This window comes from Terrapene carolina, unplaced genomic scaffold (genome assembly GCF_002925995.2).
Source record: "Terrapene carolina triunguis isolate 2854851 unplaced genomic scaffold, T_m_triunguis-2.0 Scaffold110, whole genome shotgun sequence".
Taxonomy (NCBI): domain Eukaryota; kingdom Metazoa; phylum Chordata; order Testudines; family Emydidae; genus Terrapene; species Terrapene triunguis.
In genome coordinates, this window is record NW_020664461.1 from 5,563,129 (window position 1) to 5,580,333 (window position 17,205).

Consider the following 17,205-nt stretch of genomic DNA (forward strand, 5'->3'; position numbering starts at 1 on the left):
TTAAAAACTCTCTCACGCATAAATCTCCTTCTAAATATGAGAGACCTGGCAGATGAGAGACCCCCCCTCGCCCCCACGTACACCCCTCCCTGCCTGCCCCAGCCCCGAACGGCAGGGCTCCGTTGGACAGCAACCCCTGCTTATTGGCTCAGAGGAGTCTGAGCTAATGCCCAAGGTGTCGTCGGTAGCTTTGGTGACCGCAGGACGAAGCGGCTTTGCCTTTCCCCGTGTTCAGAGAAGTCAATGTTTGGCCTCCCCAGCCCCGTTTGCACTTGGAGGAGATTCCCAGGGCGAAGCCGAACTCCAGCAGCTCGTCTCACGGCCTCCACGGTCGGCTGCTTCCCTGCATGAGCTGTATTCCCCTGCATGCGTCTGCTGGACTAATGCCCATCAGAGGAGCACATGGGCGCTTAGCAGAGCTGGTCTCCATCTCCACGGCTGTAATAAATATCTGTGCTAGGCAGTCACACACACACGCACGTGCACACAGACACCCAGTGCCAACACACACACACAGACACGCACACAGGCAGTGCCAACACATACACACACGCGCGCACACACCCAGTGCCAACACACACAGACACGCAGTACCAACACAGGCAGTGCTAACACATATACACGCATGCAAACACACACACACACACACACACACACACTCAGTGCCAACACGCACACTCTCAGCAGCAGGTGGGCTGTTTTTTAAAACCCTACTCCTGGGTTCCTTCAGATGCTGCTGTCACCACAGCCTGCCACCCTAACTGGAGGTTAAATGATAGCCGAGCTCAGCAGCACGAGGATGGGACTATAAACAGCTCTGATATTTACACTGGAGCCGCTTCCAGACAAGTTGTTCACAGTCACATCAATTATCCCAAACACACAATCTGCGTCTGGTTTCGGATGCAGCTCCAGCCGCACTGTGAACCAAGAGCAGAACGTGCTGCTGAGACTCTCGCATCTGCCTTCTAGATCCTCCCTGCCAAGCTGGGGAGGAAGTGTGGGCAGCACAAACTCCACGATTCAAATGGATTTTAATAGCTGTTCCCTGGCTTGGAAATGAACAAAAGAACCATTAGACCCAGCCCAATCACCCTCCATGCCCAGCGCTAGCTCCTCAGCCGCTGGCTGCTCTCGGGGGTGTGGGACGGACGGGAGCCCGGCACCAACAGGGCCCAAGCCAGGGGATTTCAGGGGGCATGGACGCGTGCTCGCTTACCTTGAATTCCAGCTCCATGGCAGTGACGCTCTCGCCCGGGGGCACCTGGCTCAGCTTCTGGAGGTGAGCAAAGAGGTTGCGGGCGGGCACTTCGGTGTTGCCACAGGTGGCTGCCTCCAGCAAGGACTCGTGGATGAAGATGTATTGGTCCTCGGTCTGCACCATGTAGTTACGCTGAGATCTCATGCACGTCACGTGGCCATAGATGTCGACCGTCTTCTCATGCTTCATCCTCTCCAGCATGGCGTCGATGACAATGAAGCAGCCCGTCCTGCCCACGCCAGCGCTGCAGGAGCACAGCACGGTGCAGGAGTTAGCACTATGCTGCTGCAGAGCTCAGCCGTCTCTCAGCCCTGCTCCCCCGGCACCCTTTCCCTCCAGGGAGCAGCCAGCAGACACGCCGCGAGGGTTTAAATGTCAGGCGGGGGAGTCAGGAGACCTGGATTCTAATCCCGGCCACGACTCCAAGTCCCTGCACGGCCCTGGGCAAGCCCTTTCCCTCATCTGTGTCTACGCTTCCCCCTCCGCACAACAAGACTCCGGCCAGGGCAGAGAAGGGGGTTGTGCACTTTTGTACTTAATACTCTGCACCTGGGCTCAGAACACACCTGGCTGGCTCGCCGCTGCGTGCGGGAGAGCATTAGCCAATGGCGATCTCTGCTGGGCTCACCCCGCAGGCAGCAGCCATGGGCCCTGACGCAGGAACACAAGGCAGAGATACGGAGCCAGGGCACCTCCTTGCTATCATCCAAGTCAGATCTGTAACTGGGTTTTAATGTGGCGTGTTTGGGTTTTAACTATACCCCCTCTGAAACTGGGCACGAAGGAAGAGCATTAAATACTGTCTCCAAGGCGTTTGCCAGTGAGCAGCGATGGAGTGGTTTGCTCAGTGATAGTCCCCACTCTGCTGGGGGAGATAAATCTCGGGCCAGAGAAGATGCTGATTCTTAGTGGACTAATAGTTCCAGCAAATACAGCCCTTCTCACCCCTCCCGGAGAGCAACAATAAATGCCCTGTGCGGGGGCATGTGCATCCGTGCGTGGAATCCCCTGGCCGGGCAGCTCTGAGCATGCTGTAATTCTCAACGGTGTTTGCTGCTGCTCAGAGAACTGTGGCTTCTGCACCTCTCTGATCAGAACTGCAAAGCGCTGTTTCATCTGACAGTGGCGCCACACTGCAAACTCCACCAGTAGCAAAGACGCTGACCTGGGGGGTCCTCAGGGGAGGCACTCCCATCACCCCGGCCCAGGCTGCCGCGAGAGGCACGTTCCCATTAAGCAGGAATAAGCCAAACCTGTTCTATTACAGCAGCTCAAGGGTCACGTGACCCCTGCAGCCTTTAAAACACAGCAGCTCCTCCCGCAACGACTCTTACCTGCAATGGACAACCATGGGCCCAGCGTCAAGGGGGTTACAGGCTTTCACCCGGCGCAGGAAAGCGAGGATGGGGGTGGGGTACTCCGGCACCCCATGGTCCGGCCACGCCATGAACTGGAACTGGCGTAACTCTCGCTTCTCGCTGGAGCCGTTCTGCCAAGGAGCCCAAAGAGACGTGCCGGGGCTGAGAACGAGCCGGGCTCTGGGGGACTCAGCCGTGTGCGTCACCGTGGGCGTTCAACACCCGCACAAACGGGCACACGCGTCTCAGAGGGCCAAATACCCCCTCTTGTGAGCCCCTCTCAGCACCGGGACCCCAGCCACGCCCCTGAGCCCGGGGAAGGAGGCAGGAGGGCGGCCCCCTGAGCACAGACAGCTGATCTGGGGAAAGCGCCGTGTGCACTGTATGGATCTGGATCAGACTGAAGAGAAGGATGGGCCAGGTGGGTAAACTGAGACCCAAAGGAACGAGAAGGGGGGGACCTTCCCTGTTCTAATCACTCCACTGATGCCTGGTGCCTTGAGGACGGTTAAGCATGGGGACAGTGGGAGCTGGAGGCTCGCGGGTGGGGTAATCTGGCCTGCGATGGACCAGGCACACACGCAGTTCCCTGTGGAGCCAGCTGGGCAGCCAAAGGTGGCCCATCTCCTAGAGAGCAACCTCCCTGCCCGGGGGAGTGAGCAAGTCCCCTTTGTAGCAGTGCCGTCAGCCTCTGCACGGGGACCCTCCACCTGCTGGGTGCCGGGTCCCTGCAGGAGCCAGACTCAGCCTGGCGCTGCGGGCGCTTCGCTGCTGTGTGCTGAGCGCGGGGGTTTCCGCGGGCATGGCTAAGGAATGCAGCAGGCTGGAGAGGAGCAGCTGGCGTGGCGAGAAGCACAGGGCTAGCACACCCCATGGTGTCCAGGCCAAAATCCTGTGTAGGCTGGGCGTGAGCTCTGTGGGCGCGATCCGGTCACTGCCCAAACAGCCCAGCGGTGTGATCAGCCAGGGGCTGCGCGTGGGCCTCTGTGGGGCTGGCTATCCCCAGGGCCAGGCGTGCAGGGCACAGCCACAGCCCACCCATTACCTTGTAGAGTGCAAACGTCCGGACCGTGTAGGTAGCCAGCTCGACGGTGTCCAGCAGGGTCACCTGAATCAGCCCGTAGGTCTCTGTGCCCCGGCCTGGCCAGTACTGGTCACACTTCACCTGCAGCATGACAGAAAAGGGTGGGTCACGGCTTGGCCAGGGCTCTTGCAGGAGGCCCGGGTCGGGGCTGAACAGCCCTCCCTGAATGTAACATGCAGTTTGCGGTGTGGGGAACCCAAAGCGCCCTGAGACGCGCTGTCCTGGGCCCCTCCACTGCAGCTCTGAATCCTCGCAGCGCCAGCACGCGCTCCCCTGGGCCCTCATTCAAAGGGGTTTGCTTTGGGAAGAGCTCGCTGGTGCAGGAACGATCGGGGTGGCCAGGTGGCTGGGGCACAGAATGCAGGGACAGCAGCGAGGAAGCTGACGAGTGCAGAGAAGAGGCACTGATGCAAAAAGCAATTTCTCTCCCCTATAATTTCCTGTTCTCTACCTGCTCTTTGGGAAGATTGGGGTCTGCAGAGGAGCACACTCGCTGCCTCCCCATCTGCGGGCACCTGCCCAGAACCTATAATCCTCTGCTCCACACCCCGCTGTGGCACTGGCATGATCGGGGGCCGCCAGCCCTGCCCCACGGGGATGCTGCGGGCGCGGAGCTGGGCCCCGCAGGGCATCACTAACTTGGGTTTGGAAGCAAATTTCTGTGCTAACCAGCGAAGTGTCAGGAGGTGAGGAGAGAGACCGGAGAGTCTGCCCTTGAAAGGGCGGCGGGGGTGAGACAGAGACACAGTCAGTGACCCAGCAATCTGTAGCCAGCCCAGGGGCCTTCTCCCCCACGCTGGGAGGGAAGAAACAGGAGCCTCCTGTGGCTCTGAGGCCAGACTCGGGATGAGCGCACAGCCCTCCAGCAGCTCCGCAGCCTGCTCCCTCAGGTGCCCCCACGCAGCATCGCTGGCCCCACCTTTGGTAGGTGGCGAGGCCCCGTGGGAGTGACAGGTCCCAGCATGCAGTGCTCTACGCCCGGCTACTGTGCGTGCTAGGCCTGGTGCTCTCTGCACTGCAGGGAAGGCTGCCACGGGCACCAGGCCGGGAGCAGCCCATGGGGGGCTCGTAGGGGGCCCAGACAACCCTCGGTTTGGCACTCGGTCCCTTCGAATCGGCCTCGCCCCTCTCCAGTGTGGGGGCCTCAAAGGCCACCCTGCCGCAGACGCAGACTCCCGCTCAAACCCCGCAGCCGGAGCACGTTTCCCCCTGCGACTGCCACGAGGAGAGATGGGGCACATCCTGGGAAAGCTGCAATCAGCCTAGAGCCCAGCCTCCTCCTCCACAGCCCTAGCACGGCCGAACATCGGCCTCTGTCCATGGCCCTCACGGCCCCAGCCACCGCGCGGCTCCTCGGCCTGTGCTCGCGGCCCTTTCATCGCGCGGCTCCTCGGCCTGTGCTCGCGGCCCTGCCACCGCGCGGCTCCTCGGCCTGCCACCGCGCGGCTCCTCGGCCTGTGCTCACGGCCCTGCCACCACGCGGCTCCTCGGCCTGTGCTAGCGGCTCCTCGGTCTCAGAGACACCTCGGGGGGCTGAGTGCTGCTTCCCACAGGCTATGCTATGGCCCAGCACAGCACAGCAGGGCCTGCCCGAGTCTTGGGGCCACCTACGCACAGAGCGCCACAGTTTCTCTTCTGACCCCTCAATCCTCCTGTCTGAGCTGTGTCTCCTCCTCCCTGAAATGCAATGGCAGGTCCTACGGGTGGCCTATTGGTTAGTCTGCCTCTTGGCTCCCCTCCCCCCCATCTCACCTGCCCGGGGCACTCACTCCCCTCCCCACATCTCACCTGCCCGGGGCGTCCGCTCCCCTCCCCCCCGCACTTGGCTATTCAAATGGTTTGGTTTTTAGAAGCTGCCTCCTGTTCTTGATTGTCTCCAAACCTTGGCTCCTATTAATTCTGCACACGACTCCAACGCCCAGCCGAGCCCAGCCGCCGAGCCCAGCCGAGCCAGCTGCCTGGCCGCCAACAGGAACTTCATTCCCACCCCTGGGAGCTGCCTGGGACCCGGATGCCCGCCCTAGGAGAGGGGAATGAATGGGAGCTCACCGGGGCTTGTCTTACGTAATCATTAGCTGCGTGCTCACAAGGGGGACAGGAGGAGTTAGAATCAATGGAACGGCACCATACGCTGAGTGAGCTTTGGGACAGGCGAAAGGACAGCGGGATGGCACCGGGGATGTGGCCATCCTGCCTCTTGCAGTTCAACTGAGCCGCTTCTGTCTCTGGCGAGGTCCTGGCACTGGGGCTTGTCGCTGCCCTGATCTCCCCCAAGCCTGCACTGCCCCCGAAAAGAAGATGAAGCAGGGGCTGCATGCCTAGAGGGTGGGAGCTGAGATTCCAGCCTCTCTCAGGATGCCCCGGTGTAGAGTGCAGAGACCCGGGCTGCACGTACATCTGAGTGTGCGAATCTCTGTCCCTCGCTGGGCATGGAGCAGATCCCCCCACAGAGTGTGCGGAGAGACCCGGGCTGCACGTACATCTGAGTGTGCGAATCTCTCTCCCTCGCTGGGCACGGAGCACATCCCCGGTGGAGAGTGTGCAGAGAGACCCAGGCTGCACGGACATCTGAGTGTGCGAATCTCTCTCCCTCGCTGGGCATGGAGCAGATCCCCCCACAGAGTGTGCGGAGAGACCTGGGCTGCACGTACATCTGAGTGTGCGAATCTCTCTCCCTCGCTGGGCACGGAGCACATCCCCGGTGGAGAGTGTGCGGAGAGACCCGGGCTGCGCGTACATCTGAGCGTGTGTATCTCCCCATCGCTGGGCATGGAGCAGAACGTTGTTTTATGGTGACTGGCTGCAGAACGAACGCTGAGGTCACGGCTAAACTGATCCAATCCTTGCGGATCAGTGGCAGCTGCAGCCAGCCCAGAGCCACTCCTGGCTCCAGGAGGAAGCAAACCCTGGCTAATCTGAGCCAGATTCTCAGTGTCTCTAGAGTGTAAAGGTCACGGCCAGAGATCTGCTGCCCGCCCTCCCCACCGGCCTGCGGTCTCTCTCTCAGCCTCGTGAGACAGCCTCTCTTCCCCGACACGTGGGAACCACAGAGCTGGCATTGCACAAACACAAACCCAACTTTCGAAGCATCCTGTGTCAGGCTCCTAGCAGCGCTGGGGCTGGTAATTGAAAATTATTTATTCATGACCAGATAAGAGTCAGTCACATTTTCTGCCAAATTTACCCATAATGTTTATGCCCCATTTTCAAGCTCTGTAAATTTTATGCGGAAGCCGATGCGCTGTGGCACTAAAGCCGATAAGAGACGGTTTCTTCTGGCAGCGCTCGCTTCTCATTAAGGCGAGGAACACACTAATGTCCTGAACAGACATTTACTGCCAGCTTTGCTGAGTGGCCCCTCCTGCCTCGGGGAGCCCAACGGCCACGTCTGCTCGCAGAGCAAGGGTTGCTGGTGAGCAGTGCATCGGGCCTCATCTCCCCTCCCTGCTCCGGTGCCACTGTCGGCAAAGTGGGAGGGGGAGCCGCACAGCAGGCGTGGCCTCCGGGGTGGGCTCTCCGGCAGGAGCCAGCGCTGACACCTTCCCACAGTCGGTGGGAAGCGCCAGGGCTCAGCACCCTGGGAAAGCGAAGTGTTTCTAACCACCACCAAACGATTCGGAAACTGACTGTAAAGCTTTGAAGGCAGTTAAATTGCCCGAGCCAGACGCTTCGGTCCTTTATGCGGCTCTCGCTTTGTGCGAACATGAAAAGGGAGGATGATTTGGACCATCAAGCAGGCTCAGATTGCCGACATAAAAGCTGATGTTCTTTAAAGATTTTTTTCTGCAGCTTGTGCCCCCCTTCCCAGAGCCCAGGAGCCCTTTAAAGCACTGTCACCCTGCAGGGCTGCGAAGCTGCGGCTGGCCTCGGGTCAGCTTATCTCCACCCAGCATTACTGGCAGGACGTGCGGCTCTCGGCTCAGAAATCAGGCAGAGCCCGCTCCGCATCACGCGCCGGCTCCACAGCCTCCGAGCCTGGCCCGCAGGCTACACAGCTGTAGCTGCATTCTTGTGCTGAGCCGCCGGCCAATGGGGCGCTCGAGAAGGGGGCCAGCTGGAAAAGGCTTTTCCAGGATAAACCCCTGACATTGCCGCGTCTGGCCTGGTGTGACATCAAGAGGCAATGGTGGTGTCGGGTCCAGAGCACTTTGTGATGCATTAAACTAGGCTTGTGGCACAAGGACTGGCCCCAGCAAAACTGGGGCTGTCCCACAGAAATCCGGGGGGGGGGGGGCCGCAAGCCTCCTCCCGGGCCACATGCTGGTGGCTGACCAAAGTTCAGGGACACAGTGGTTAGCGGTGCCTAGCAAAGGGAACCAGCTGGGTGAGGCTGTCCAGGCTCCCAGCGGAGTCCAGGAAGAGTTCCAGGCAAGCACTAAACCCCCAGAGTCTGTTTCTGAAGGCAATGGGGCAGGACGGGGAGAGCGAGACGGAGATGACAAGGGAAGAGGCTGAATGGGAGCGACTGAATTCCAAATCGCGGGGGACGGGAGGTCTCTCGCCAGGGAACACTGGGAAAGGAAATGCAATCCAGAGAATCTTCATGGAAAAGCAATTCCTCGACCCCCATCCCGCCGCCAGCCTCCCCGTGCCCTCCCACTCCCTCCCGCATGCCCTGTTCCCTTCTCTCCCAGAGATGCCGGGTCAGCAGGGAAGTACCAGGCCTCCTGTCCAGCACAGGGCTGCAGTAGGGTACTCACAGTACCGCTGTGGGTAACCGGTTTCAGGCCGACCCCAATACTTTCCCCACTTCCTCCTCGGATTCTGTCTCTCTGGGCAGGGCCGCCTGCTGGGGATGATGGGAAGGGCTGTCTCTGGCTGGCCTCTCGCGGTGTGAGGGGCACGGCGGCATGGACGGCGCCTGGGGCTCCCCGCTCATTTTGTCCCTGCTCTAGTGGCTGACGTTGCACATGCCCAGCCCAGGGCCTGCCCCGTGCACTGCCTCCAGGCCAGTGTGTGTGTTAGGGGGAGATAATGCACGTCTCAGTAGCAGGGAAGCAGGAGGCAGACAGGTGCCGGCAGGGTCCAGAGACACCCGTTATCATAGAGAAGCATGCACCCTGCAGTGGCGTGTGATAAGTAGCCAGCCTACAAGTGACGTGACAGTGATTTATTTGGCTTTTTCTCACACCTCAAAGGTAAATTTTAAAAAAAAAAGTTTAAAGGGCCACTCAGGTGTTTTTAGCCACTGGCCCCTGCTCACAGGGGCCCTTAGCCACTGCAGGTCCTTCTCCTCTCAGGAGGCACCTCTGCCCATTCAGCAAGCGCTGGAGCCGGACCACAAACCCCAGGGCTCCATTTTGTTTGCTTCCCTCGGTGTGCGCAGTCCTGGGGGGCTCAGCCAGTGTCCGGCAGAGCGTTGGGGCAGGTGCTGTAGGGCCAGCAGGGGACACAAAGCTGCACCCGTGTGCGCGTCTGTCTCTAGCGAGGGACTGGCCATTGCCCGGGGAGGAGCTGGCCTGATCTCAGCAGCTGGGGGGAAGCCTGAAGCCAGGCCTGCTTGGGCCCCGGGGGAAAATAAGTTTGTTTGGCAGCCTCTGGGCCCCTCCCTGTGAGGCGCTCCCACCCCAGCCGTGTCGTGCGCAGGGGCTTCCCACCCCACCGTCGGGACGGGGAGAGCGCTACAGAACTTGGCTTTCAGCTGAGCCCAAAGCCCCGTCTCTCCCCTCCTGCAGCCCCAGCTCACAGCCTGAGCACTGGCCCGCTGCCTGCGGTTGGCGTGGCAACGGTGAAATACTGGGAGAAAACGAAGTCAGGAGAGAGATGGTCAGGGCGGCCACAAACCCATCTCCAAAGGAGGCCCCTGTTCCTTCCTTCCCGGCTCCGCAGGGGCTGTACAGTGCAGCCTCAGGAGCCGAGCCCGGCGAGATGGGATCATCCCTGCAGCTCTCTGGCGTCGGCCCGGGGACAGATCAGCCTGGTCATTGCAAGGAGATTCCACCAGCCACTCCGCAGTGCGGGGACGCCGCGGCCCTAGCAGGCTGCCCAACGCTTAAAACGCTCCTTACCAGCCTCACCCCCCTGCTTCTGCGGGGACACAGCGCCCCAACACTCCTATTGCAGAGCTTCGCATTGGAGCGGGTGCGTGCACGTGTGGGTGGGGGTGGCACCTGAGTGTGGAGAGGGAGGGCGGAGGCTAGTGGGGGAGGGGGGTGGGGGGGGGGGGGGGGGGGGGGGAGCTAGCGCGTGCGTGGCGGGGAGGGTTTTACTCAGAGAAGCTTGTTCCCACCCTGCGCCTGCAACAGTGACCCGTGTTTCACTGGGGTCAGAACCGTCCCGCCCCGAGCTCCCCATACCCTGGATTTCTCCTCCAGCCGGGTCATCATGACTATGGTCGCTGTCCTCTGCTCCCACACCATCCTCCAGAAGTCGCTGAGCGTCTCTGGCAGGGGCCCCTGGGTAGCGATGTACGCATTCTGCTTCCGGTACCCATCGATGTAGTTCGCGTTGATGTAGTCACTGCCGGGCACCCCTGCGGAGACCAAGGGAGCCGGGTTACCCGGGGAGCCGGGCTGACTGCAAGGCGCCTGACGAACCTGCGAGGCGCTGAGCCAGTCCCTCCCCGCAGGGAGAGCTGGCGAGGGCTGTGCGTTACTGGAGCCATCTAACTAACACGTTACTGGAGCAATCAGGCCACATGGAAGCAGAGACAGCTGCCACCTCGCACACAAAGGGAAGTTCACAGGCAGCACGTACAGCCCCAGGCAACAGATTTAAAGAATTGTCTCACGTTGGCCGGCTGTTTGCTGCGGCCTTGCAGCACTTCGGGACAGGTTTTGTTGCTCTGTTACTTTCACGCTCTCCCGGGTCTGTTTGCAAAGGGGAACATGCGAAAAACTTCCCGTCCTCTGGCCTCCGCAGGCTGCCCTCCTCATGCAGCGCCCCCCCGCCCACCCCCCCAGCTCCCCCTCCTCTGGCCTCCGCACGCTGCCCCCTGCATGCAGTGCCCCTCACCCCACATGTAAAGCTTGCCCTCCTCTAGGTTCCGTGGGCTGCCCCCCAGCACATAGTGCCCCCCCATGTAAAGCACCCCCCCACGTGCAGGTGTCCCGCCCCGCATGCCCCTCCAGTGTCAAGCTCTTGCCCGGAAATGCCTTTAAAACACAAACCCGCAGTTACTAAGACAAACGTGACGCCGTTCTGCCGGAGCTGAATGTGAGCACCTGGCTTTGTGGGGGCTGCAGCCGCCCTCAGCACCAGCAGCAGGTCTAGGACCCGGAGGGATCCCCGTGGTCCCCAGGAGGGCGTGCTCTCATTTTCCCTTAAAGGAGGCTGGGGATCAGTTCCACCCCCCACGGGGCTCCGCAGAATCTCCTGCTGATTCCCAGCAGCCGCAAGCGGAATCAGTGGAAGAGACGCCAGGGGCCGGGGAAGGAGAAGCTCCCTGGCCGTAACCCAGTCTGGAGCCTGGAGACCAGATCAGCCGGAGTTCTGTGCTGGCTGCCCGTTGGCCCAGCCGCACTAACACATGTGGGCCTCTTCTCCCTGGCTGCCGCCTCGTGCCGTGAAGGAGAGGGAGCTGGCAGGGCACGTTGGGAATGGCTCAGTCACAGAACCTGCTTACCGGACCAGGGTTGCTCCAAGAAAGCGGGTTCTCAGTGCAGCGCTCAGCCCTTCGGTATAGGGGAGCCCCACACTGCTACAGGGAAAGAGGCTGACCCTCCTGCCAAGGAAGAGCAGCCCGTTGGCGTTACAAAGCTGTTCCTTCTTGGGATGAAGAGAGACCAGGCTGCATCCCAAGCAAGCTCCAGCCTCAACACCCAATGGGGCCGCATTTCACTAGCTGGGCTCCCCTCACGCGTTCAGCCAGCAGCCAGCCACATGCTCCGGTGCCGGAGCGTTTCTATGTGTGCGACAGACAGGAGTGGGCGGGTGTTGTAATACAGCGCGCTGTGTCCAGGGACTGGAAAGCAAACATTAGCGCAGGTCAGAAAGGTCAGCAGCCTCCTATGCACAGAGCGGGAGGTGGATGGGTCAGCGTTTGGTCTCGCCGGGCGATACACACTCAGCACTCAGGCACTTGCCTCTCAACGCTGGGCCTTGCAGCAGGGGCAGAAATGCAGCACACCCTTCCTGGCTAGCCGGAGCCACCGCTTGGGCACCCAAACCGAGATGGGCCAAAACCTTGCGGAGTCCTGCCCTGGCCCCTGGACCGGGATGGACTAGATGGGGCCTAGCAGCACTTTCTAACCTCTGTGATTTGCCGCCTTGAGCTAACCTGCTGTTCCGGGTCCCTAGACACCGGGCACAGAGCAGGACACCTGGCCAGTTGGGCGCGCGGCTGAAAGAGGGGCTGAGAGGGGTGTGCTGCCCGTTCTGCCCAGCAGGCAGCAGCAACAGAACTGCACCCAGGGAAGGCTCGCATTGAGGCTCCCGGGGGGTGGGGGTCAGGTCACGGGCTGCCTGCTCCACTCCCACATAGGGGCAGGCGCAGCCCCTTGGCGGCGGGTGCGGGCTCACTATGGGCGGAGCTGTGACAACGAGCTCCTGTCTCCAGGGCTGACAAGCCAGCTCCGCTCCCCCGACCAGCCATGGGGCTTGGAGCTCATGCGGCTGAGGCTCCGGAGGTCCCAGGTATGATCCTGCCCGAAGATGACTGGGGTCTGGTGCCGTTACACCAAGGCTGAGAGAGCTGGGCCTGGGCGAGGCAGGAGGGCAGCTGTCGCACCGCTGGGGAAGGGGCCAGCAGAATTCTGCTGCTGTTTCTTATCCTTCGGCCTGAAAGATACATTTGCAGGGTCTGGAGCCAAAGTACACTTCTGGGCTGTCTGCAGCCCCTGCCCGGCTGCGAGACCCTCCTTGGGCAGCGTGGGCGCAGCATGGACACGCATCCCGCTCACCTGGCTGTTTGCCCCGCCACACTCGGAGTAACCTTGTTCTGCTGCATGTTACAATGATCCCCCTGGGCGGCTTTTCATGCCACTCCCTCAGACACTGCTTGGAACAGGCCCCGAGCCCCGCGCTTACCATCGACAGAGGTCAGGATGACACGCGAGTGGTCGTAGGCGATCACGTTTGCATAGCGGTTTTTTGGTTTATTCACTTCCAGGTTGGAGTTCTCCCAGGTGAACTGCTGCCCTGGATCGATGGACTGCAGGAGAGAGGACAGGCTGTTACAGCACGCTGGGCCGTCTGGAGGAGACGCACCTTTCCTGGGAGTTGCGGGATTGCCACGCCCCAGCCTGCCACCCAGCCACGCCCGCGGCGGCGCTAGGTCCAGGGCAGCACGGCGTTCTCTGGGCTGGTGCTCAGCTGATGCCCGTCCCAATGCCCTGCCAGGAAGTCAAACCTGCCCTGGAGCAATCTGACAGTCATCGAAACAGCCTCTGGCTGGTGTGATGGGGGGCCTCCTCTTCCCAGCCAATGCTCCCTTGTCCAAGCTGCCCCCCCAGCAGAAACTCCTCTACCTCAATTACTGCCGCAGGGACTGGCTCCTGCTGGGCCGTGCACACGCTTACTGACCCCAGTGGTTGGATCAGTCAGCGAGCTGCAGTCCCTGGAAACAGAGCAGCCTCCGGAGCCGCGTGCGGCCCAGGGGCTTTGGATATTAAAGAACAAGAGTGAACAAGGCTCCTGCTGGGAGAAGTCATGAAACCGGATGGGTCACTAGTTGCTGCGTCAGCTGCTTCCGCAGCGTGAACATCTCTCCTTTCAGTTCATGGCATGAGACCTGGGGACAGGGCCATAAACATGTGTAGGGCCCATGTGCTAGGGACTGGCTGGGAAACAAACACGCGACTCACCTGCGTCCCTGACAAAGGATCCCCCCCACGTACTCAACAGACTCTGCTGGGGGCCAGCTGGGCCCCTGTGACGCACCTGACATGGCTGGTGGGACCCGCCCAAGTACTGAACGCAGCCCCTCTGCTGTGGGGCTGAAACCTCCTGCCCGGCATAACCGCCACACCCCTCCGGGACCCTTCCCCACGTATACCTGCCGTGACCCATCCAGGACCCCCGCACGTACCCCCCACAGCCCCTCCGGGACCCCCGCACGTACCCACCACAGCCCGTCTGGGACCCTTCCCCCCATATACCTGCCGTGACCCATCCAGGACCCCCGCACGTACCCACCACAGCCCCTCCGGGACCCTTCCCCCCGTATACCTGCCGTGACCCATCCAGGACCCCCGCACATATCCACCACAGCCCCTCCAGGACCCTTCCCCCCGTATACCTGCCGTGACCCATCCCAAATCCTGTGCCACCCCGCACTCAACACAGTCCATCCTGGACACACACACTGCGTACCCGACATGGCCCATCCACCACAGGGCTGCCTGGCCACCATATTCCCAAAATGCATCATCCTGGTAGTCACATTTCTCACATGCAGAACAGAAGAGAATATGAAGGCCTGTCCCAAACATGTCCCTCTGAGCTGGGAGGGACACTCCTCATCAAAGCCTTCCTCATTCCCACACCTGGTCTGGGTGCACACACAAAGGCAGCTATTGTCATGCCATGAAACGCTGGGAGCTGCATGACCAGCCTCATCAGCGCCTTCTCAAAACCAGGCCCTAGCTCAACCACAAGATATGGGCTGGCTGCAGGAATCGTTACGGCCTGGGTGATGTAGGAGGCAGGCAGATGAACGTAACGGTCCTAACCCCTGTGAAAGCCTCGAAGGGGCGTCAGGCTGGAGACTAGCTACTTCTGTTGCTCACCCAGGGAAACACCCAAAGTGCAAACGCCAGCCCACGTGATTACTCGCTGCACCGCCCCTTCTGGTGTTTGCTGCAGCCGCCCTTCGATCAATAGCACGGTTAAGGTCACCACGAGCCTGCTCTATCGGCACCTAAATAAAGGACAGCCCGGTCTGATGCGGGGCCTTGGCATCCTGTAGAGGGGCTGCCCTGAGGCCGTCACCAGCACAGGCCCTTCCGCAGCTCTCAGAATGAACAGGGACCTGCGCCATGCTCGCCGTTTGCACAGCGCACGTCACTCCCGCCCAGGGGTGCTGGTGGCAGCGCTCTCCCCCCCGCAGGGCCTGGCAGGGAGAGGTGGCATCACAGCGGAGCTGATACGGGGGTTGGGCAATGCAGAATGTAAACAGATGTTTCCGACAGAAACCCTGTAATCTTCTATTATCAGAGTACTAAGCAGCGGCGGTGGCGGCATGCGGGACACTGTGGCTGGGTGGGGGAGCAGAGGACGCCAGCACCGGCTGCTGGCTGAACGTTTAGCCGGGTATCCACTGGGGGTCTGTGAGGCTCCCTGCACACACATCTCTGCACTAGTCCTGGCCACTGGCTTGTTCCACAGCCCCCGTGTGCGGCTGCTCGTATCTCACACGTTGCACAATAGAGAATTTCGTCACGTTTCCTTTTGAAATGTTCTTCACCCTCTGCTGAAGGCCATGTTACTGAAAGGGCCCCATAGGGCAGAGGAAGAGGAGACGCAGGGCAAGGCAGGGAGTGGGACAGGGCAAGCACTGTTGATAATTGGGACTACAAATTTACCCTGAAGAACTGAGCAAAAATTCATGGAAGGGTCACGATAGCCAGCAACAACGAACGTCAACGGGAAAAGATGGGACAGGGAGACAAAGGCTGAATTAGACTAAACCAAACGGCCTCCTCACAGAACTCAAGCATTGTATTAAGATCATGCCTGGTAGCAAGACCAGCAAGAAAGTAGAATCCGTGAACCAAAATTGGTGCGTCAGAAACTAGGCTTAATTGGTGGACAAAATACAGAGAGGACGAGCCAGTCCACCCATCCCTGCCTTCGGCAGTCCTTAGCGAAAGGGACTTCAGGGGAGAAAAACTGGCTACTAGAATGAGATTCACCATCACAGCTGTCACTCCACCATCTCCTGGGACCCTGGGCCTCCTTCATCCTAATCCTGAGCCATGTCCTGGCCAGCCCAGGCCGAAGGGAGGGAGCCGGAGATACAGTCACCTCACTGGCTCCAGCCAAATCCTGAATACTACCTGGGACTGTGTCACCACCCCTCTCCCACCTGTGCCCTTTTACTTGTTCCTCCTAAGAACAGCCTGGCTTAGCCGGCCAAGGCTGCGTATTGTGCAGCACGGCTGTGAGCCTGCAGCCAGCCCGAGGCAGCTAAAAGCAGTGCCCTGAACAGCCCGGTGCCGGCACGAGTTTGCCAGGTCTCGGAGTGGCTGATCCGACCAGCCGTGGGCTGGGCCTGTGTTTCTCCAGCAGGGAGGTGGCAAGTGAGGGACACCCCAGGGACAGAAGCTGCAGCCTCGCTCTCTGCTGCTCTTTTCTCTCCCCCGTCGTGTGTGTTCGTCTGGTTTTGTCGGCTAGGAAACGGGAGCCACCTGCAGCAGCAGCAGCAGCTCCTGCCCGTCTCTTTGCCCCAAAGGCCAGTGATTCCCCTAGAGACTGTCCAGCCGTCTCTAAAACCTCCCTCCAGCTAAACTGGCAGGGACCAAGGGATGCTGTTACAAGGACAGGCTCACTTAGCACTGCCCCCACCCCCGGTCTGTATCGGGAAGGAAAGGGTGAAGGGCTGTCGTGGTGTCGCTGCCGGGGACGGAGCAGGCGGGGATCTCCGGACACCAAACCTCAGCCCTTGTTTAACACCGTTCAGAGCTGGGCAGTGACTGGGTCACGTTCAAACCTCGGACTCTTTGGGCCCCTTTATTCCATCTACATTAATACAGCGGCAAGCAAGGAGCAGGGCCTGGCGGCCAGTGGGGGTGCTGTTCTGGGGCATAGTGGGGCGAGGAGGCCAGACGGAGGGGAGGGCCCAGCATGGGGCAGGGCGGGGTGAGGATGGATCGGGGTCCCTGGGTGACGTTTAATGGCCTGTGTCTACAGGTCAGACTGGGCGATCTGGTCCCTTCGGGCCTGGCACTCTACACACTACGAATTCCCTGGCACTGCCCTTACCACACAGCCAAGAGCGCTGGCGTCAGCCCCTGGCATGTGGGACAATTGCAGACTGACAGGCTCAGGCCTGGTGTGATGTCACCCAAACTCTCCACTGGCGCCACGGGAGGGTCCTGTTCGGGTCTCGGTGTCTCCCTCTCTCGTCCCCAGCTCAATCCCTTGCTCAGCACAGGCAGCACCCCCATTTCCAGACTGCCGGGATCCCACTGGGCTGCTAGCCGGCGAGATGGACGGCTAGCCGGGGACAGGCTAACAGCATTGCTCGGGCGCCAGCAGGGGAATCCTGGCGTGCAACGGCATTACAGCTTCACCACAGCTAACCGAATCGCTTCATCTTGGGGCAGTCCCAGCAGACACACAGAGATCTCCCGGCTTCCTACGCTCACATCAACACAGCTCTGTCCTTCCCGGGCTCACGGCAGAGGGGACAGAACTTCTCGCCTCCCTCCTGGCTCTGCACAGCCACGTCCGCCTTGCAGAGCTGGAACTGTCTGTGCAGGCGAGGCCGGGCGTGCGGGTGCCCCAATGGCAGAGCACAGGGCTGGCAACGCAGCGTTTTCCACCAGGGAGAAGCATCACAAACCCAGCCCCGGGCGAGCACTCACCCCATTGCAGGGGCCGGGGGTCACAAACCTTCGCCC

General features: G+C 60.8%; 1 protein-coding gene across 1 annotated transcript in view; it reads right to left on the minus strand.

The window, feature by feature from the left end:
- PTPRF (protein tyrosine phosphatase receptor type F) overlaps positions 1-17,205 on the minus strand; it is a 397,824-nt gene that overhangs the window by 9,900 nt on the left and 370,719 nt on the right. The window contains exons 19-23 of the mRNA XM_026651946.2: positions 12,671-12,794; positions 10,000-10,175; positions 3,665-3,784; positions 2,596-2,750; positions 1,220-1,505 (exon numbers count right to left, since the gene is read on the minus strand). Of these exons, the coding sequence (XP_026507731.1) occupies positions 1,220-1,505; positions 2,596-2,750; positions 3,665-3,784; positions 10,000-10,175; positions 12,671-12,794 (861 nt within the window). The remainder of the gene's footprint in view (positions 1-1,219; positions 1,506-2,595; positions 2,751-3,664; positions 3,785-9,999; positions 10,176-12,670; positions 12,795-17,205) is intronic.